Genomic DNA, 23,152 nt, shown 5'->3' with positions numbered 1-23,152 from the left:
AAGAGTCACTCAAACAGCAGTGAGTTCAACTCTTAACTAAAAAAATGGCAACAAATTCTTCAGCACCTTTAGCCTCGCCAAAAGAAAATACAGAAATATGCCAATTTACAGGGTTCATTTTGGATTATTTCTGAGCCATAAATTCAATCAAACTGTCTAAATAAGCAAGTTATTTATTGCTTCTGCACTGACCACTGGGCTTGTACAATACAATTATTATTATCTTTGTTGACCTGGACGTGAACAACAGCTATAGTCATTGTGTTGCCTCACTGAAAGGTTGGTTCATTCGCTGAGTCATTCATTTAGTGCCACATTTTCAACCTGCTGTGAGAAACACAGCCAAATTGAGTCCTGATCTATTAAATATCAAAAAAATAAATAGCACATTTGGAGTGAAGTGAAATTTGAGGTTCATCATTCAATACCAGGTCCACAAACCATGTTAACCAATCTTAGATTAACCATAATCTCTCACAAAGTACTACAATGTCTATTAAAACAACAATTAATGCCCCTATAAACCAACAGGTCAACATTTAATGCAAGTTCATTTATTTCAGATTCAGATCAGAGAATTCGATTCAACTGCATCATTCTGGTACAAATACATTCCTTTTTTAATGATGGTACTGCATGAAGTTCATGACCTATACGTCAAACTTAAACAGACTACCACTGCACACAGGTTGCAGTGATAAAATCCATTCCTGATTAGCTTGTATCTATATGTGACAGGCAAACCTACAGTTATTATCAGACAATGTTTCTTCTCTTTGCCAACATCTCCTACCACATCTGGCTACACCCGGATGGAAGGCGTATAATTGTGTTAATTATGTATGTCAGTTAAACTGTACCCGTCACTATATTTAAGTGATGTACTGGGATGCAAGTCTTTCACTTTATACTGTCTGCTCTCATCAGAAGAATCGATCTACCCCTCTATCAGTGAGATGAGATAAGGAGCTATTAATCAGTCAGCTAATCTCATCCTGGCTTAGGCTCTGTGGCCTCACTGTCAACAATCTGTTTAATACTATAGCCTGCAGACCGCACACACTGCCAACTGGATGCCAGCCAACACACACAAATCCACACAGTCACGTGTATTTAGCAAAATTGGTATCACACAAACTCTAATATTGTACATTGGAATGACACTGTAAAAGTTCCGCTATCCTGCATTTAAAGTGCAGATAATTAAGTTATAATAAAGTGCAGCAGTAGTTTACTTAGTAACGAGTGCAACTTTACATTTGTATACCAGTGGCAGTGAGCCTGCAGCCCCACTTCAAGAACACAGAGCACACAGACTGTGTTCTGCCAAGCACCTACTACACACACACACACACACGCACACACACCAGTGCACGCACCACCCAAAAACAGGACTCACACACAAGTAATGGTTGCTACGTAACACACAATCACAGCGAAGCGATTTGTACATGTCAAAACAAAATTACCCATTTCAGGCTAAATTAGTAAATCGATACAAAGAGGTCAGCACAGCAGCTGTGTTGGCTACAGCGAATAGAATTAAAGTTTGGCAGCTCACATCAAACCATCAGGCCCTCGTGTGTATTCCGACTCCAAAATCAACAGAAGTCGTATTTACAGGCAGACACAAAACAACAGAAACATCACGTGAAAATAAAGTTTAGTTTGCAAGTAACTCAATCACGATTGGGAAACAGCAGTAAAGGTGAGACACATCCAGTAAACGGCCATATAGAAGCATAGGTAATTTATGAAAGAGTTTAGAGAATCAATACAATGAATGTGAATGTGAACAAAGCTCATAACTGAGACAACTGTATTTCCATTACCTGAGAGGAAGTAATTATATTTAATGAGAAGATATTCATATCTCAGTCCAGGGTTCAGTTCAAATGCTCTGAGCTCCACCACTTCTAATGGTCTAATTTGGTCCTGAAAAATAGTATGTTCAATATATATATTTGACCATGTAGAACAATCACCAGTCTTTATATTTGCCATCAGATCAATACAGATCCACGCTGTTGGCAGTGAATATAGGTTAAAGGTTTCCTTTGTGTGTGTTTCTGGAAGAAGAAACAAAGTGAATGGCTCATCAGACTGGATTTTTTTTCCATTGCTCAGGTTTGCTCAAGTGGCAAAACTACATTATTTCTTTAAAGCTCGACCCCTTACCCCAGAAGCCCAAAGGGCTCAGGAGGCCTTTAAAAGGTCTCACAAAGTAGCAGAGGGGTATCAAGGTGTGTGACAATAAACACATTTTTAAAATTTATGATATTTAAACCTTGTGCTCACCATGATATACTAGCGGGTAGCGCTAAAGTTAAAAAAGTCAATTTTTTGGTCATTTGAGTCAACTGTTATCACATAGCAAGATTACTGCCTATTGTTAGGGTTTGGGACTGATCTGACGATCAGAATTTGATGACTGCATATGAAATGGAGCTATTGTGTCCACTGTGAACACAGTGACACAGAAATTAGAGTTTGATACTGTGTAAGGCCACAGAAAAATATATCATATTTATGATATTATTATTATTAAAATATTTAGTTTAAATGCTTTGACTGAGCAGTCCTACCTGTGTATGAGATTCTACTGACACACAGTACAGTTGGAAAGATTTTGATGAGCTTAATGACACAGGTGGATATATTATCATGCCTTTGGCTATGATTGTGTGTGCACTTTGTTTGCTCTAAAGCTGACACTAGGGATGCACCCAAATGAAAATTCTTGGCTGTAGCCGAAACCGAATATAATGAAAAACGTTCCTGAATAGTGAATATTGAGGTTTTCCCCATTTTTTCCCATTTACTTTAACAATTTTTTACCATTGCATAAATTAAATAGTAAAAATGTGCTTTTTACTCAGTGTTTCCCACAGGATTTGGAGTGACTATGGTGGGTGAGTCCGAGGCCCAAGGTAAAGTAAATTACATGTGTCCATTTACTTTTAATGTACACCTGTAATATGTTTTACTTTCTGTGAAAATAATCCAATTAATCTTATTTCCATAGTGTATAAACACCTTATTTTGAAAACTGGACGTTGTCACATGTGTATCCTCGCGCTAATTTCATCAAGTCCGACCCAATTTGAAAAATAATGTTGTATGTGGTTCTCATATCGTGTAACGTCAAGACTTCGCAGCCTCTCTTCAGGTAGGGTTAGGGTTAGGGTTGCAACACTTGTCTTTGGAAAGAGAGAAACTGACAGGATAAAGTCGCTAGCTTAAGCGCCTTCTCAGAAATGATCGACAGAAACACTCAGCAGGTCAGACAGTTTGTTGCCTTTTCTAAGAAGTCAGCCACAGATGGAGTGGATGTGCTAGAAGACAATTCAGCAGAACAGTGTCTGCAAACGGCAATTTTTGCGTCTTTCTCAGACACTTTAAAATGCTTCCACACTGTATTGTTACACTGTTCGGTAAAATTTATTCGGTCTTTTGATTGAGGCCGAGCACGGAAACTGCTTTTTTTGCTATTTTCGGCCGATTAATTTCGGTGGCCGAACATTCGGTGCATCCCTAGCTGAAACATAATGATAATCAGCATTAACGTAATGACTCCTCTCGGTTGTGACCTACTCACTTTTTTTATGCTTTGTTTCTGTCATTTTGTCCATCAGCTGCAAGGTAATTAAGGAAGGCAGAACAACATGGTACATAACACGTAAAAGGAAAAGATGCATTTCAGAGTTTAGTGGAAACCTCCTCATGAAACTTGGTTCCTGCTGGTGTAATAGATACTCGTAATACATCCTTAACAACACACTCTCACCCACCTCTTTTCTCTTCCATCTGAGCCAGGTTCCTATGTAGGCGCTCACCTTAAATAGCTCAAGACAGTTACATCAGATCCTGTGTTAACATTTATCTTTAAAAAATCACTAAAACTATAGCATTTACTGTGTGTATTAAACCACAGGCTGCTGCTAAATGTCTGAAATTATAATCTTGATTATTTCTCCAGATATTGTGAATAAAAAGAGGACCCATGATTGTATCTTGATTAAAGAACAATGCTTTTTTCCAAATAACAAACAGTTCAAAGTCTTCATCTACCAACACACCAGCAAAGGAACATGCTAGTCGTTTTGTAATTTTTTTACCATAACCTACTAATGCTCTATAGTTTACTTAAAGCTGCACCAATCAGTGTTTTCAATTAACAATGGAAAAAAATAATTATAATGTGAAAATTGTCTCTCAGAGGGATGAACCCACAGAGGATTATCACCTGACACTGCAGTTCCCCTCAGATCTATGGAGCACTGTAGCATCTTTCAGCTCGCTGTTTTGTTTTGTTTTTTGGCTTGCAACTTTAATATTTTGTTTAACTCTCACCACTCTCATCAGCATTGTTTCCAGCAGCAACACACAGCGGTTCTGAGCAAAAAAACACACTACCAGCCAAAGTTAGCAATTAGCAGGTGAATATTGAGTAACATGGAGTTGCTGGAGATCTAAAAGGTCTAAAAGGCTAAAAGGAAAGTGAATATTAGACTTACATTCATCAGATGGGAAGACACACAACTTCAAATGAATGCTAATGTTGCTCCGTGTCTGCTGCGGTCTGTTGTCTATATTGTTTCTTAACATGCCATATCTGTCGCTGTTAACAACTTGTTATGCTGCCCGCAAATATATCACAGCCGGTTTAACTCTCCACTAGTAGCTTGTGTCCCTGATGTTTGTTTATATTGCTTATTTTTATTGCATATTTTATTCTCATCCAACACATTCTGTTCATAGTCTCTTTTAGTTGACTGTTGGGGCCTGCCTGAAGCCAAAAAATTGCCAGTGCAGCAAGGGCTGTTTTAAGGGCTACTTAAACCTTTTTCTGGTATGTGTGTTTAAGGACATTTTAGTGAGGCTGACCAGCAGCACTTTAATTTCAACTTTTTTTACACATCTGGTCTGAAAAACTGTCAGGAAGACAAACAATGTGCGGTGCAGCGTGATAGTGACAATTTGAAATTGTTTCTTGTATTAAATGGTTGCTGGTTGTGAGTTTTCCACAACACTTTGAATCCACCAACAAGGAAGAGTTTCACCCTAAGCATCATTCGTCATACGTCACCCGTTGGTTTGTGGACTTTGGACGAGACGGTGGAGCTAACGGCCGTGTGTGGAGCTAGCTAGCTTGCTTAGCTAGGTGCATCTGTAATTCACATTAACTGTCATTTTAACAGGGCTGACAATTTTGTCTAGCGAACACCAGGCTTTCACAACAGGGGAACTTTCACACCTGAAAGTCCGCACCAAGGTCCGAACCAAAGTTCATGTTTTGATACATACGGTTTGGTTTGGTTTCACACTGCAATTCTGCGACCGCACTAAAGGACTATACATCATCTATGTGGGCTGCGTCTCCCTATACTTGACATTGATTGGTTTATTAAACAGTTCAGTGGGTATCTTTGACAAGAATGAATGAATAAAAAATTAACATATGCATATTTGCCACTATATTATTATTATTATAGCATTACTACCTGGGAGGTTTCACACCTGCAATTTTGGTTCAGCTGAGAAGTAGGTTAATTTTACCATTATTTCTAATGGAACCGGACAGCCAGAAGAGTCGCCCCTGCTGGCCGTTCAATAGAATGCAGGTTTAAGGGACTTCCGCGTTTGCATCATATTGCTGACCGGAAGCTTTCCGCTTGCTCACAACTGCGATACCACATAATTATATAACAATAGGAAGTAAAAAATAAGCAATTTTAAGTGACAATACAGTGCCTTGGAGAAGAGAGGAAGGGGAGAACATGAACATTAGCGCAGCCATACATACACACTCACCTCTCTGTCTCTCTCTATCTCCAGGCCGGCCTCCAACAAGTTGGCCTCAAATTCCTGTCTGATTAGATGTATCTCATGGTCAGCAGGCTCATTCCCTGCTGGACCTCCAAGCTCCATGAACACCTCACCGACACTCGCAGGCTGCCCTCCCGCTATGCCACCTCCTCTTCCTACTGCCGGATCTGTGCCCACTGAAGGAAAGTTGCCATTGGAAACAATGGATAACCTGTCGTGTGAAACTGAGGCGCTGGCAAGAGATCGTATGGAGCTGGGCCGTCGTTGATGGAAGACTAAAACATAGTCAACCTTTCGTCGGCCATCAGAGAAGTAAAGGCCTTCTCTGCCGCCCTGAGGGCTTGAAGCTGAACCCACGACCTGTAGGGAGAAATCAAAAGGGAGTGCAAAATACTGTAAGTACTCTGTGAAAACAGTAGCGCTAAACATTGGAACTGCTGTGAGAAAGAGGAAACCAGTCAACTCATATCAAGCTCAATCACAGCAAGGTATCACAAGCAATTTAATAATAAATTGACAAATGCAAAAGACAGCATCCACAAAACCTTTAAGCAGCAGAGTTATGTAATAACTGTTTGAATGAACTTAAACATCTACTGCACTGTCAGCACACACAAGCAGAAGTGGCTTTTGGCAGGTTCTCAAAAACACTGAAGTGAGAACCTCCAGCAGCAGAGTGGGCAGTGAGCTCACCTTTGGCAGTTTTATTCTTTATTTAGACAGTGGGAAGGTAGAGAGGGAGACTAAACATGGAGGGCACGAGAGGGAACACTCTATAGGCTCTGGGCATGATGGGAGATTTTTTTTATAACTTCCTAGAAGCTGGTTTCTTACTTATCAGCAGGACAGGTTTCTAAAACGTGGTGACCAATAAATCAACTATAAATAACTTTGGCCAAATGTGCGTCTCTTTTTTCTGTAACTATATTCTAATGAATATACTCTTGCTCAAAACCAGATGAACAGTGACAGTGAAGACAACACGTCTTCTGGGCTTTTGCATGACAACTAATTATAAGCCAATAAGTCCAAAACCCCATTGACTAATTCGCTAATAATGGGTAATGTAGGAAGAACCTATGCAATATAGCTAAGCTGTCTTATATTTTTATTTTGTTAAAACTTTAAAAGCTATAGTTTCCCACAGAATAGAAAATAGCATCTACATTTTTTTTAACAGATTTTGGTCTGAAATGCTGTTGGTTAGGTCTTGCTAAAACAGAATAAATACTAGTGGAGTTGACTGTATGTATGCTTCAGAATATATTTTTTTTTACACATGTATGAAAAATATCTCCGACATGCTTAAAACCTGCAATAACCGGCCACTTAGGGGCAGCGGGCACAAGTCATGAGCATCATTGACATATCATTGCCTTTAATGTCAATAAGGTGAACTTGTTAGTAAACAGTTGCATGTATACGTCCAGTTGTTACAGAGCAACATTAAACTGGCAACATTAAGTCAAATATTCAATCTTTTAGCTCTGTTATTGGTCTCTACCAACTCCTTGGGGGAATATTTGGCTCATTAGCTGCTAAATGCCCCACTATGTTCACCAGCAAGACGCCAAATGTGTCTTTCTGCTGTTTAGTGCTGAGCAGGTGTACGGTTCATTTTTAGAGCTTTAAACAGCTGCCATGTGTGGCTGAAAACATCCAAACAGTACACTTACGGATCAAGTTTTGCTTGTTTGTCTGACGTCACTCACGTGGCCAGATCACCTATGAAACACAATCCGCATACTATGTACATTTTCAACCCATCTGTCACGGCAACCTGTCAACCCACAACCCGATCCAAGGGGCGTGTGCGCAGCTGCTCTCTAAGCAAGAATACGGGCTTTTGTCAAAATGTCAGGGCATGACGCCGTTCCACCAAATAAATCTAAATACACCTGCAAATTTAAACAAAGTTGGACTGAACAGTTCAAGTCCTGTATTTTGAAAGCTAAGGGTGTCACATTGCAAGATATTGGTTATCGGCTAATGATGTTGGGACAAAATGTTCGATATAGCTAGCAAACAAGCTGCTGTAACCTAACACTATGGCATGGTAGATATGTAATTGACTACGTTTGAAACAGTCACAACTTTAAGTCCAGTTTATGCACATGACACAAAAACATCAATGATCTTTATAGTGTTATAGTTGAAGGATTCTCAAGGGCTTTGTTTTTGCATGTACAATTTTGAAATGCCTCACAATTTCCCACTAGCCAAATAGCTAACAATTGTGGGCAAATTTTCAACTCTGATTTCAGAATGTCAAAAACATCACAAACTGCAGCTTAGGGGACTGCTTACCGTTCCTGACTGTCAATGTAAGTTTGTATCTGGATGACATTGAAATATGGCCACATGCTTTGTTGGCTCCAGTGCCAAATTAGTTAAAATATTTTAAATCCCTTGGGACAAATAGGTCCTCCCACACAGGTGTTTTCATGTATCTAGACTGATTGGACTTCTTGTAATGGCCGTGTGGGTGTGCACAGATTGTGCTCGATTGACATCTTCCTTGCTTCCTTGTTGGGTAGAACAATTACACCTTTCATCATTTTTTTTTTTTTACATGGGATGTGTCCATAACCAAGCCATAACTATGTTTATTTCTGATATTTAATTTGAATGTCTGAATTCTCAGTGTGGAACTCGTGCCCTATATAGTGCCCTCAAAAATGTCCAGAATGAACAAATAAGTACTACCTAAAGATAGAGAGCAATTTCTATCAGAACTGAATAAATTAGATCACATAAATGTTTTCAGAGGTGTGCATTCTTTACATACACTGTTTCATAAGCTAATTATGTTGAAAACATTCTCAGGTTATGAATATGAGAATTTGTCACTTTTAGTACCTATACTATAATCAATTTAACTCAATTCACTGTAAATTGCATTTGGAAACATAGCAGCAGTCTACTGTAAAGTACTGTCAAGTAAAATAATAATATCCATTGGATGTTAAGTGAATTTTCACCAGCTGAGACTCTACAGGACACACAATGGCTACTACCTTCTCACAGGTGAAACTTTCCCTTAGGGCTTCAATTTGTTGAAACTTTTTTTATATATAAAGGAAAGTGTACTGGGAGGACTCCCATTTGGTTTAGCATAGCTTGTTTCAAGGAGGTTACCAGGTGCTCTGTTCCTGGAGGCTTAAAAAAACCTCTGGGGGACATTCCCAGAGGGTCCTAAAGCCTTGACTGAACATCCTTGTTTGCTGATACCATATAAAATGTCAACATGGTAAACAATTTACCTAATAATAATAATAATAATAATTAAAGTTAATAAGGGTCTTCACGGTATCTTATGTTGTCTTGTCTTCTGTGAACTGTAGCGTGGTATCAAATAGTCTCCTGTGCAAAGGTAGTAGTTACAGAATCACTTCTTGAGCAGCGGTTTCTAGTGAGGTAACTGCATACAGCCTCGCGGAGTTACAGTGTCGCCAAATGAAGACTGACTATGAAAACTATTACAGTGGGTCGTCAAAAAATATGTCAACGGAGAGTGGTCACAGGTGTAGCGAAATAACCTCAAGGCAAAGACAAGAAAAGCAATAGAGTGGCGGCGGATGGCTGGGGATGTACTTACGGGGATCTTGTCTTCACCCGGGGAGACCTGCATGCTGTTGCGCTTTACAGACCCACAGAGAAGTAGAAGGAGAGAAGGAGTGAAAGTTGGCGGTTTCCGCAGAAAAAAACAGTCGGATTCATCATCACCACCTTCATCCCCATTATCCCCAAATGACACCCGAGGTCACTCCAGTTAGTCCACGGCTCATCTGCCCCACATTGTTTTGGTAAAGAAAGCTCTGTCAGATTTAAGATGCTGCGCATGTAGACTCAGCAGCCTGGTCTCATGCTGGTGATACCCATCTACCCAACTGTGTGATCTGAAGGCTGCCTGCGCACCGCCGGCGCGCTGAGCGTGCCACACTGTAAAAAATGTCCGTCTTCAATATGTTGTTTAGTCTTGATGGTGAGTCACAATATGTGTTTCAATTAAAGAAATCACATTTCTGCCAAATTCTTTTTTGCGTGGTTTTAACTGATTTTAGCAGTCATGTCTGCTTCTGAAATACACTACGTGTCAAATGTCACCTTCTTTTACAAGTTGATTTGGAATAAATCGTGAAATGATTTACCCCTTCCTGGGAGTTTTTTCATATAGGCCTATAGACTAGAAAATTGCTTTTATTTCGAGAATGACAGGTTTAGATGGATACATTTTGCAGTGTGGAGAAAGGGAGCAGCTCTGGTTGCTTAGACTGCTCACTGATGTAACTTGAAGAGAGACCTGTGTGTTCCCAATAGCTACACCATAATCACAGTGTGTGTGACACAAAATGTATTGTGAACATGTAAAATGTATTAGAAGCATTGCTTCTGTCCTGGGATAATTTTGCTATCTTCCACACAGTGTGCATTTTAGTAAAAAATTATTCAACAGCCTACCCAGTAGACTTCAGACACCTCACTCACTGACACACACACACACACACACACACACACACACACACACCTTCTGAGGCACAATTAAGCCCAGGCTTTATCATTAAGCTATGTCTAATATCAGTCGGAATCCTCAACTCAAGTCTTTTCCTGAAACTAACATTTATCTTGAACAGCACCTCCAAAGCTCATTAATTAACACCTTATATCTTGATTAACATGTCCTGTTCTCTTATACCCTGTTCTTTTTACTTCTCCTAGTTGTTTCATATCAGTATCACTTAAAAGTCATCCTGTTGATCTTCATGTCCCTTGCCACTTGACTTATGCTTCCCATTCTGTACCTCTCCCACTGCTCTGTCCAAATCCACAATAGGAGTTGAAGCCATTTCAGTGCTAAAATGAAGAATTATAGTAAAATACTACTTTAAAATGAGTGGCCAGGCCTTTTGGCTCAAATTGGCTACCTCACCCCTGCCATTTTAACAAACCTGTATCATCCAGCAGTTTAGAGCTAACGTGATGCTAACAGTATAGCCTCATATTGTAAATTCCTAAATCACTAATAGTCTACGTGTGAGATTTTTAAAAAACTTTTCTGTAGTCGCTCAGACACAAGAATCATGACTCCTTGAACATAACAAAAATCATTTAGAATGGCAAAAAACTGTTTTTAAACTTAAATGTGCTTTCCACTCTTCAAAAATGTGTGGTCACATGACCAATTTTGTCTATGGTTACCTAGAAACAAGGGGTGACTCAGCTTCCACACATGGCGCAAATTACTCTCCCCTACGTCTCAATTTTCACCCTTCTTTCACAAGTTGATTTGCAGCCATTCTTGGAACTCCCCTTCCCCTTTCTGAGAGTGTTTTTTACATTTAATTTTTAATACAAAATATGTCTCTTCTTGAAATTGCTCTTATTTTGAAATTATTTTAATTTATTTAGATGGATACTTTTTGCAGCATGGAGAGAGGGAGCAGCCTTGGTTGCTTTGATAGCTCACTGATGTAATTTGAATAGAGTCCTGTGTGTTTCTAATAGCTACACCATAATCACAGAAGCAACTTTGTGTAAAATGTATTAAAAGCATTGCTTTTGTCCCAGGATAATAATTCTGTCTTCCTCACAGTGTGCATTTTAGTAGAAAGCCTTAGACTTCAGACACTCTATTATACACATACACAGAGATACCTTCTGAGGCACCGCTGACCCCAGTCTTTACCAATAACCTGTTTCCAATATCAGTCTTAATCCTCAAATGAAATATTTTCCCGAAACATTAACCTTGAACAGCACCTCTAAAGTTCAATAATTAACATCTTAAATCAGGTTTGTTTAATCTGTAAATGCTCTATCTCCATTCATCGAAAACTTGATTGGCATGTCTTGTCCTCTTATATCCAGTTCTTTTTACATGTTACTTTTCTTGTTTTATATCAGTGTATCACTTTAAAGTCATCCTGTCAATCTTCATGTCCTTTGCCACCTGACGTATGGACTTTCCATTCTGTGCCTCTCCCACTGCTCTGTCCAAATCCACAAGAGGAGCTGTAGCCCTTTATGTCTTCTTTTTATAGAAGAGGGACATGATTGTTTCTGGTCTAAAATTCAAAATGTCACATAATTTCTCTGATAAAAAATAAGAATGCAATGTAGAATTACAGTAAAATCCTACTTTAATAATGATCATAACTGGCCAGGCCTTTTGGCTCAAATTAGCTACCTCACCTCTGCCATTTTAACTAACCTGCATCATCCAGCAGTTTAGAGCTAACACCATGCTAACAGTGTAGCCTCATATTGTAACCTCCTAAATCACTAATACATGTGAGATTCTTTTCAAACTTGTCTGTAATTGTTCAGACACAAGAATCATGACTCTTTGAATGTAACAACTCACTTTGAACGATAAAAAAAACAGTTTTCTAAACTTAAATATGCTTGCCACTCATTCCACAGCCCTCTCTCCATCACAGGGTGGGTAAAATGGACAAAAAGTTTGGTCACATGACCAATTTTGTCTATGGTTACCTAGAAACAATAAGGGGTGACTCACCGGCTCAAATCATCCTGCTCTCCCCTACATCTCAAATTTCAACCTTCTGTCACAAGTTGGTTTGCGATCATGTGTACTTCCCCCTTCCCTGGAGTGTTTTCGATATTTCTGAATAAAAAATATGTCTCTTCTTAAAATGTATTACTCATATTTCAAAATTGAGAGCTAAGCGCTACACCATAATCACAGCAGCAACTATATATAAAATGTAATAGAAGCATTGCTTTTGTCCCAGGATTATATTTCTTCTTTACAGTGTGCATTTTAGTAAAAATCATCAACATGCAGCCTACCCAAAACACCTCACTCAACAATATACACACACACATACACCCCAGGATTTACCATTAGAAGTCTTTCCCCAAAACTAACATTACCCTCAGACTCACATGTTCACACTTTTTACTCAATGTCAGGTTGGATTAAACCATCCAAATATCTCAGTTACACCTTTTATTTTGAAAGACTACACAAATAAACATCTTGAAAGACAAATTTTGGAGAGCAGCTCCCTCCACCATCATTACAGATTATAATATCTGAAGAGATTTTTTCTGTTTATGCTAACTCATAAAGTGATGCAATTCTATGAAATACATTACCCATGCAGGAAATATTACATTGTGAGCTGAATTTTACAAGTAGCTCTCTGTGAGTATGAGCAGATAGCAACAGTGTAAACCTAAAAGGTCTTAACTTTAAACTGGTTCCCAAAAAACACACACTTACACTTTCTCACCTGTAACAAACTTTGTGATTCCTCAGCCCTTGGTTCTTCTTTACAAGGTTTAGACTCCAGGATGCTGTAGGACATGGGTTCCAGTCCCATCCCAGACATGTCCTTGGTCAGATGGTACAGGGCATCGCTTTGGATGGAGGAAGACTCACTGAGTGCTGTGGCCACTCGGACAAATCCTGCACCATTGGTCCATGTGTCTGTAAGGAATTTATTTTATATTAACTAATTGTCAACTTATGCTGAGATATGACTATAAGGAATTTTTTTGCCAGTAATGTATTAATTAATTATAATGTCAATCACTAAAATTCAACATTTTATACATGGAGATGGTGAAGAAGTACATCTATAGGGTCCTGGGTAAATATTTTCCACCGGGGACAACACAGAAAACTGGAACAGGGTGAGTCTACAGCTTCTTGGATGATTCAGCTGTATTGATTAAGGTGCATTTTCACATCTCACAGCTTTCTTTTATGATTCCAGGCAAAGTCAACCTTGCTTCACATTTCTGCACCTTAAAACTGTCATAAAATGAACATTGATATGGTTCTTCTACCATCAAATGATTGGGAAAGCAGCATGACAATAAATGTAATTTTGGTTGAAAAGATTTTCTAGCCGTCAGTTCACTAACACTTACACAAGAGTGCTAAGCTAAGCTAGTTAGCTTAGCTTAGCACAAAGACTGGTAACAAGAGGAAACAACTAGTCTGGCTCTGTCCAAAGGTAACAATATCTACCTACCAGCACCACTAAAGCTCACTAATTAATACCATATGGTTGGTTAATCTATAAACAAAGGAAGTGGTGTGGTGTGGAAGTCCCTGCTCCCAGCCAAGAAGTAGTGCGCCACATAACCCCCCGTAAAACCACAACCTTTAATTTTTATACTTGGAGATACAGTAGATTAAACATCCAAGATATAACATGTTCAATAGTGAGCTTTAGATGTGCTGGTAGGTGGATTTTGTTACCATTGGGATAGCTGTTTCCTTCTGTTTCCAGTCTTTATAGCCTTATATTTAATAGACCGATCAGTGGTACTGATCCTTTCGTCTAACTCTCGCCAAGAAAGTAAAAAAGTATATTTCTCAAAATGTCAGTATTTTGCTCTAACAGTGGCCCAGCAACACTTCTTCAGAATCTAGAAGTTCTTGTTTCCCAGTGTGTACCCTATTAATGGAAAGACTGTACACCTGCACGGTGCCCAGTATAAACACAGACCTGCATTGAGGGGTTAAGTGCCTTGCTCAGAAGCGCCTTGAGATGTGTCATTAAGAAAGTGGAGGCCATTACTCACCCACTTTCCTCACGCACATTTTTCAAGTAAGCATGGAGATTTGATGTGGCAGTTTTCTTATCAAACCTAGGACCTCTTGGTTCATGGCGCGCGCTCATGATTTCTGGGTTTTGAGGATCGACATTTCCAGTCACTGCTCATTGTTATTGGAGCCACAAATATGCAAAGTGGCCTAGTGATGCTTTGTTTCACGCTGTGCAAAGTGACGTGTGTGTCAGTCAATCACAGATGCTGTCTCACAGCACTTTACAAAGGACAAGCCTACATAGAGCTAACTTTTCAACAATTAGTCTCAAAACACAAAGAACACAATTCAGGGAAACAAAAAGCACAAGACAAAAAATATAGTAAATGGTGTAAACGTCTTTTGTTTGTTTTTTTTGTACATTGTGCTGGGAAGAAAAAACACCAGTTGCTCAGCCGTTTAGTATGAAGGACAGATTTTTCAGTCCCTCAGGGGAGTTAAAGTGCAGTGATGACAAAACAGACATTTCTCCATCTTTGTCAATCTGACTACTGTGTTGTCAAGAACCACAACAGATTGCAGGTTTTTTTGCAATAAGGTTACTATGTGTGTGTGTATGGTTATTTTAGGGATACAGACAGCTGTAGCCATAGTAACGCACCAGACCACGTGCTGCGCTCTCATTTCAGTACCACGGACAGCTCTCTCTCTATTTCATTCTGAATCTCTCTCTCTCTCTCATCCACACTGAGTTGTACAACACTTACTGTACGGCCATGAGATCTGTCAGCCAGGTCAAGAGGGGGAAATAGTTTGATAATGGCTCTATTTAAGCATTATTGAGCTTTATGGAGTGATATTTTATAGCAACAGTGGTGTTTCTGTTCCTCACAGCTCACTTGACAGCAGCACAGTAGCCTGGAGGTTAGAGAGGCAGGCCTGTAATTGGAAGGTCGCCAGTTAGAATCTGGTAGGAGGGGGAATGAATGAGAAAAAATCCTCTGGTATTAATATAAAGCAGGGCATCACAGAAAACCAAAATATGGATATGGATTTTAAAAAAAAGTGGAAAATAGATTAACCAAATGAATTATGCCCAATTGGAAACTGCCATGCATTCATTCCAGATAGAGATTCCCAAAGTAGGTTTTAGTAAGGTATGTCTCAATTTCATACACTGAATTTGGAAATATTACTCATTGCATCTTTGGGTAGTCTATTTCTAGAAGTGATATCAACTGTCACAATGCTTAATTATGTAATCTTTGTGGAAATATATATAATAATGTTTATTTTTTTGAGATTTTATCACATTTATGTTGTTCTGTTCATATCCGATAACACCTTTCCCCTCACTAAATTGAAGTATCCCCTTTCGTGTTCCCAACTGTAAAAAAGCTTCCTCAGTTTTCTCAAAATGTTGCTTTATAGGAGAACCTTTTGGAATTTCACACATCCTCAAACTGATTGTGTAAGATAAACACTCTCTATTTTCACAGTAATTTCAAATGGCAGAGACAAAGGGCATCTTTGAGGGAACAGCTAATGGGCAGTAGCACAGCACTGATGCTTTTATCACATGTTGTCTCAGCTCTGGCTTACTGATTGTATGGGAGCCTCTGCCAAGGTGCAGCTGAATACATTTCTAACCCTGTCTTATTTGGTTTCATACTATTACTAAAATTGTAAAAATGTATTACAGCTGTAAAGATTTTCAGCATTTCACCTACCGATGCACAAGATCTGCAACACCTATTTTTGAAACATTATTGCAAAATTATGTAGTATTTTTATCTTAAAATAATAGCTTTATAATCATTTTGATGCTACACTGACTTGTAATAGTGTGAATGAAGTCTCTGTCATTGCTGGAAACTGTGCTATGTAAATTTGGAGGTGGCGACAATGGTGTAATGCTTTAGCAAGCAAGCTATAAAAAGCAGCAAAAAAATATATCATTTATAATGTAAGTTCTTTGGAAGAAGCTAGCTCGTATTCTCAGTATGGATATCCTGGAAGAGTCACTGTCTAGCTTTGTTGGCTAAGTTTAAAGTTTAAAAGTTTATTGCATTACGTTGCAGTATAGGTACATTGGAATTCTTGTGCATCTATCAGAGTCATCTTTAGATTAGATTCTAGCTTGCCACCCAAGTTTCAAGCAACATTATGCTACTGTTGGCGGGCACCGGTGCCATGTCATGCGGGAGTCTGGTGAGCCGGCAACATAACTGGGCTCAGCAGCCCCAGTAGACATAACTGTGTTTGCAAAGTTGGCAACTTGTTAGTTGCTGTAAATGCTGTAAAGCATTCACAACATATGTTATTCTGCAGTTTCGGAATTCTTTATTATTCCGCTCGTTTTTTTGCAATCTAACTCGTTCCACAGTTTTCAACGTAGAAACGTCATTCAAAGCTTAAAATAATAATCTCAACTGACCCTTCGCTAAGCGCCGCACCCCACTGTCGTCGCTGCCACTGGAGAAATATTATCGAAATTTGTTGGAAAAAGCGATCTCTGACAGAAGCAGACAGTTTTGCAGTTGCATTATACATTTGAAGGTTGTACTCAGGCTGTCAAACTGACTCAAACGGACATGAAAAAAATTAAAGATAGAAGCTAGCCTACCGATCACACAGTACAAGTGAACCACTGCATCCCCCAACGATTGGGACAAAAGACAATGATATTAAGGATCAACACTGTTCCTGTAAAGCTGGGTAGGCCTCTCTTCATTATTACAATCATTAAAAAGCAGAACAGTAGGGCTTTATTATGTTACATTCAGTAGGAAGTTAGCTAGCGTTAGCTAACTAAAATCACATTAGGAACAATCCACAGCCGACATTTTTCTGGAAATGGAAAGAGAATAAATCATACTTCTCCTATCAACCTCTCTGGGTAGTGACCGTAACTATTACAAGCGCCCCAGGAACAGCGTTTGACCATATCTTAAAATAAAAATACAGCCAAAAAAAGCTAGAAAATGACTCTTTTTGCATTAGAGTCAATGGAGCGCATCCATGAAAGTGTCGGACCTCAGTTACAGTGAGTCCTATACTGCGTTGTGACTGGCTAGCTGGTCAGCTTAGCGAAGGGTTAATTAGGACATTACTGCTATTATTCAGAATGTTGATAACCTTCATACTTTTCAAGATATTCAAGATATGTTTACAAATCAATGAGAAAATCCTTCAAACTCACTGATCTTCAACCTCCTCCCACTAATTCATACATTCACGTAAAAATGCCATTCCAACTTTAAAACGTTCACAAACTTTTGGACTCTTTCCAGTTCAGTCATCCTTTATATGTCATCGCAAGTCAAGTTTCATGTTGCTTTCAGCCTGTTTTCTGAGTTTATAACGAGAGTCTATGGGACAGAATGTTGGCAGCCAGGGTGAGAGGACCAACTGACACAGTGGGAATTCACTTCAAAATCTTCTTAAAAATTTGTCTTCAACTCGCTGTATCTCCCACAGCTTTCGCAGCCGAGGTGTAACTTTGAAAGCAAACAGACTTACACAGCTGGCACAGTCAGCTTGAAAGTGAGAGCAGTCCCAGCCAACTGCCGCATAGACACATTTTTGACAGTAGGTTAAAACTCAATGAGAACAGCTGTTTAAGCCGGTCAGACAGCTTTTACCATCACCATGGAAACCTTAGAGTGCAGGCTCAGCACATAGCTGATTGAGATGATATAATGATGTAATGCAGACAACAAAGTAAATATCGCCCTTCACTACAAACTCCAGCAGAGCTAAGTTTACTTTGTGGACTCTGCCTTCAACAACAACATTATTCCAGCTCTGCTGCAGGACAAGTTCTCCCAGCTGAGCATGCCTGCAGGTGTATCACGGACTCACTGTCCAACAGCAAGCGGCACGTGAAGCTGGGAAACATGTTTCTGACTCCAGGACCTTCAGCACTGGTTCCCCTCAAGGCTGTGTTTTTTACCCTCTGCTCTCCTCCCAGAACACCAACAGCTGCACCTCCAGTCACCAGACAACCAAGCTCCTGAAGTGTGCAGATGACACCACCCTCACTGGGCTCATCTTCTGTGGGGGGTCAGTCTGCACACATCTGTACCTCAATGTTCTGAAGACAGTGGAGATGGGCTTGTATTCCAGGAAGAGCCCAGCCCCACCCACCCCCATCAATCTGTGTGACTCTACACTCAACACTGTAATATGCTTATGTCACCTTCATGCTAATTACCCCATTTGAACCTTTTCCAAGTCTTCATACCCCTTTATAAAGATTTCAGGTCATATCTTCACAACACTTGGGACTTTCTTCAACTTATTCATGTCTTTCAGCTAAAAACTACATTCAAACTTTAAAATGTTCTACATTTATCAGTGCAATTTGAAGTTTATTCAACTTACTCAACTTATCTTATTCATATTCTTTAGAACATTTCCCATGTTTCCAAGTTTTCATAGTCCTTCAGCTGCTTCATGCAAATTAAAGCCAGATAATGTAGTTTAGCGTCAGCTTTTCAACAATCCTTAAAACGTTCCACATTTTTCATACATTATGTACTATTCAAATTTGCTCAAGACAGCAAATCAGTTTAGTGAAAGCCTTTCAAAAACCCTTGAAACATTCCACATTTCATACATTTGTACTATTCAACTTTTTTCAAGCCAGCTAATCAGTTTAGTGCAAGCCCTTCAGCAGACAGCATTCACACCACAATTTCTTCAGGAATTGCTTTTCTAGTTTTTGATCATAATGTAATCATAAAAACACATGTACATGTACAGTTGTCCTTATTTACGACAGCGGTGAATTACACTCTGAAACAGTAGGGGCGCCAAACTGCACAAAAAATACATCAATACATAATGTTGCTTTACCAAAGCATTTTATTGTGCTGAAATTTACAAGACCTTTGTTCCTCGCCATCCTTTCAAAACGAAATGTATTTTACTTTTTGTTACTTGGATGTTTAAGCTTTATTGTGCAGAATGAAGTATGTGCAGAGTTCAACACTAGATGGCTATTTTCACCTTCATCTAGGTGAAAATAGATCCAGGTTTGTCTGTGCTCACCTTAAAGGTTCCCAATGAATAATGTTTTGTTTGTCTGACCATGGTGATTCAATACAAAATCCTGCTAACGGTTTCACACTATTCCACTGATCTACAGGTGGCGGTAATGCACCAACAAAGAGCAAGTAAACACGGATGTAAACAGGGCAGGACTTAAAATCAGGTTTGCAAATGTTTTATAATTAAGGAAATGCATTCAACACGTTTGTGAGACCTGAAAAATACACCCTTTGCGTTTGGTGAGTAACTCTGAATGTAAACCTAGCTTTTGTTTGGTTCAAGAAAAATCTACAGGTTGCCTTTAAAGAGTATTTTTTGACATTGCAACTAGTTTGGAAGCCAAACACAGTCTAACATGCAACTTATACAAGATTGATGTGGAAACCTGAAACATGCAAGAGCATACCTTTTCATTGAGGTAGAAGACATTTTATGTCTAGTAGTTAAATATCTGAAATGCCAAAGAGTTTTAGTAGATGACATTTAAGAACAAACCCCTCCATGTCAGGTCAATTTTCCATACAACAGCAGTAATGGAACTTTCCACAGTTGCTTTTCTGGGTAAACAAACTACGTAGAAGCCTAGCTTAGATGTCAAAGGAAGGCAGTGTGGGCAACAGCTGGAAAGTCATTATTGGTTATCAATCGGCCATCTCGCACCAAGGATACGATATTATAATGACTTTGGAACATAAAACCTCCAGGAGGCTCGATAGTAAATCCTGACATCCCAGAGCAGTCCAATCATTTCCCTGCTGCAGTCAATATCGCCTGCCTGCATAGTTTCAAAATGTTTTCCCTGGAGCAGCCCAATAAAACTGGACTACATCCCACAAGTTGCTTCTTCTGAAGTCAGCTTCTCAGCTCTGGGCGGTTTCTAAAAAACAGGGGATGCTTCATTTAGCCTTTGCTTTTCAGGGTTTAAGAGTATGTTAGCTAAACTATTCAACCCTAACAGCTTCCTCACCTCACTTACAGTAAAGCACACATAAAAAACTAACTCAGTTTACTGCCCTGCATGAGGTTTAATGCTGAGGAGCTCATGTCTGAGATAAAGTCATGCTTAAAAACTGATAATTCTGTTCAAATGTGGCACAACAGTTCCTCCAGGAGACAAGCTGAGAACAACAAGGGGACTATATTAGCACAGAGGGGTCTGAATGAGTAATTGAATTAAAATACAGCAGCCTCAAATGCAACTGTATACCCTGCCTGCCGTAAAGAACTGCCTGTTGATGGCTGCCCCACACGGCCTGCTGACACACACACACCAACACAAACACACACCAAATGGGAAAGGACAATAGGGAGGTTACTCTACGGTGGTCCTGTCTAGTGTGTCCTTTTTGTAGGGTGAGGATACAAGAGGGACAGTCAGGACAGGCCACACAAAGAAGTGTCCTGCTGGGTTTCCTATACGTTCCTGTGGCACTCACCTGCACAGGTGGAGGAAGGGGATCTGCGGAGAGCCATTTCACATCAACTCTGAGTGACTCCAGCTGAGTGGCAGAGCTGGTTTCCTTTGAGCTCCCAGTCAGTCAGTCAGTCAGTCAGCCATGCTGGTTTACTGTGAGCAGCAGGTGAGAGGAACAACAGCAACACTCTGACTCAGTAGTGCAATCCTCAGCTCAGTAGAAGCTTAGCTCTGCTGGGATAATACTCTTCTCCAAATGGCTGGCTGAGTAGCAGAAACTCCACAACACAGATTATTGTGTACACTCTCTTAATACACTGCACACCGGGCTTGTGGGTAAAAAGGACTAACAGCCACACAGAGACAAGGAGAGATTATTGGGCCCTCTAACACTTTAATTAGTGTGCCTTCTGTTAAGGTTTAGATACAAACCTGTGGGGTCTTAAGGGTCAGCTTCATACAGCTTATTACCAGGGAGGAGGCATCCTAGTGCAAATTAAAATTATACAGTGTCTTACTCCAGAAAGAGAGATAATCACAATTCACATGAGGCACATAACATATGGACTAGGTCTTCAGTGACAGGTTACAGTGCAGTACATTTAACAGCCTCATCAAGTCAATAACAAAGTCAGGCTTTCACCAGCTAAAATTATAGCAAAGAATCAGCTTCAGTCAGTCCATCTCCAAAAAAGATTAAAAACTAATCGGCGCCTTTATCTCAAGGAGGTTGGCTTATTATAAAGGGCTTTTCTCATGTGTTTCTAAAAAAGCTCTCAGAGAGCTGCTGCCGCTAGACTCCTAACAGAAACTAAAAAAGTCAAATAATTGCTTTAAATAAACTGCTACTGTGTGACTGTGTGTTCAGTCTGCTGCTGGTTCAAACTGTTACATTTAGATCTTTTCTAAACTATCCTTACACAAGCACTGTTTATAAATGTAATAGCTCTGCACCTATCTTGCAACAGAGTTTTCATGAACATGTCTGTGGATTTTATGATCTAATCACTGATTTGTCAGTGACAATAATGATTCAATATAGTCAGTTCAGTTTGAGGATTCTGTGTCGAAGATACCTGAGGGATTATAGGACTGACGGGACGTAGGGCTGTTTCTAACAATGAGGGAACACAGGGCCTTTTCCAAATTTGATAATATATGTGAGGGAACATAGGGTTCAGGGATTTTTGGGCTACTGTAACATAGGATTTAGGGAACATACAGTTGGGCTGAGGGAATGTATGGTCTTTTCCAAATTTAAAAATGTATTTGAGGGAACATAGGGCTGAGTGACTATAGCGTTGCAGGATCATAGGGTTTAGGGATTATAGGGTTGAGGGATTATAGGGCAGAGAGAACATAGGGCTCAGGGATAACAGGGCTGAGAGAGCATAGGGCTGAGGGAACATAGGGTTTAGGGAACATATGGCTGAGGGAATGTATTGTCCAAATATATAATATGAAAATGTATTTGAGGGATTATAGGGTTGAGAGATTATAGGGCTGAGGGACAATAGGGTTGCGTGTGCGTTGAGGGATTATAGGGGTAAGGGAACATAATATTTAGATAACATAGGCCTGAGGAAAAGTAGGGTCTTTTCCAAGTTCAAAATATCTTTGATTGAACATCCAAATTTGAAAATGTGTTTGAGGGAACATAGAGTTTAGAGAACACAGGGTCTTTTACAAATTTTATTATTTATTTATTTTTTTTGAGTGAACATAATGCTGAGGAATTTTATGGTTGAGAGGAAATATGGCGGTTTCCAAAGAGGGAACATAGGGCTTAGGGAAGATAGGGCTTAGGGAACATAAGGCGGACCCCACACAGGGTTTCAGAGCGGGAGAAATCCCTGATAATGTGTGTTTTCCCTCATTTCTTTATTTAAAAATTTTTTCTTTAAAAAATATTTTCAGTGTTACTTGTAAAATGTAACTCCACAGGGTACCTTTAAATCCAAACATGCTGAAGCTGCTGATCTGGAATTAACTTCCAGAAGATTTCTCATTCTCATTTTCACATTTCTCTCATTTTTATGCTGTTTTTCTTTATTGTTATCTCAAATTTTAATTGAAAGGACTTTGAATGAGTTTGTGTTATAAATGTGTTGTAGTTTCCTTGCCTTCCTAGCCAAGAACACATGACATAATGTACTCATGAAAAGTGCTGCAGAATAACATTCAGCATTTAGCATAAAGATTATTTTCTTGAAGTTAAAGTGACATTTGTTTGATTTTCTCCATCTGACTTCTACACCAAGATATTAGACAGCTTCTTGATTTTCTACCAGTTTAAGGTACGTAATTAATGAAGTAAATGACCACAC

At 39.4% G+C, this 23,152-nt stretch overlaps 1 protein-coding gene across 2 annotated transcripts in view; it reads right to left on the bottom strand.

The window, feature by feature from the left end:
* Positions 1-21,317, bottom strand: part of ano2b (anoctamin 2b) — an 80,307-nt gene extending 58,990 nt beyond the window's left edge. Inside the window, exons 1-3 of one of the 2 annotated variants that reach the window (XM_046072494.1) lie at positions 20,848-21,317; positions 13,089-13,285; positions 5,815-6,189 (exon numbers count right to left, since the gene is read on the bottom strand). In XM_046072494.1, the coding sequence (XP_045928450.1) occupies positions 5,815-6,189; positions 13,089-13,285; positions 20,848-20,884 (609 nt within the window). In that variant the 5' untranslated portion in view covers positions 20,885-21,317. Of the gene's footprint in view, positions 1-5,814; positions 6,190-9,427; positions 9,606-13,088; positions 13,286-20,847 lie in introns of those variants that run through there. The other variant, XM_046072495.1, reaches the window with a different exon arrangement.
* Positions 21,318-23,152: the final 1,835 nt, after the last annotated feature.

Source organism: Micropterus dolomieu, linkage group LG16 (assembly GCF_021292245.1).
Source record: "Micropterus dolomieu isolate WLL.071019.BEF.003 ecotype Adirondacks linkage group LG16, ASM2129224v1, whole genome shotgun sequence".
Lineage (NCBI taxonomy): Eukaryota > Metazoa > Chordata > Actinopteri > Centrarchiformes > Centrarchidae > Micropterus > Micropterus dolomieu.
Note: the sequence above shows the minus strand (reverse complement) of the source record. Positions and strands in the feature narration are given on the sequence as shown.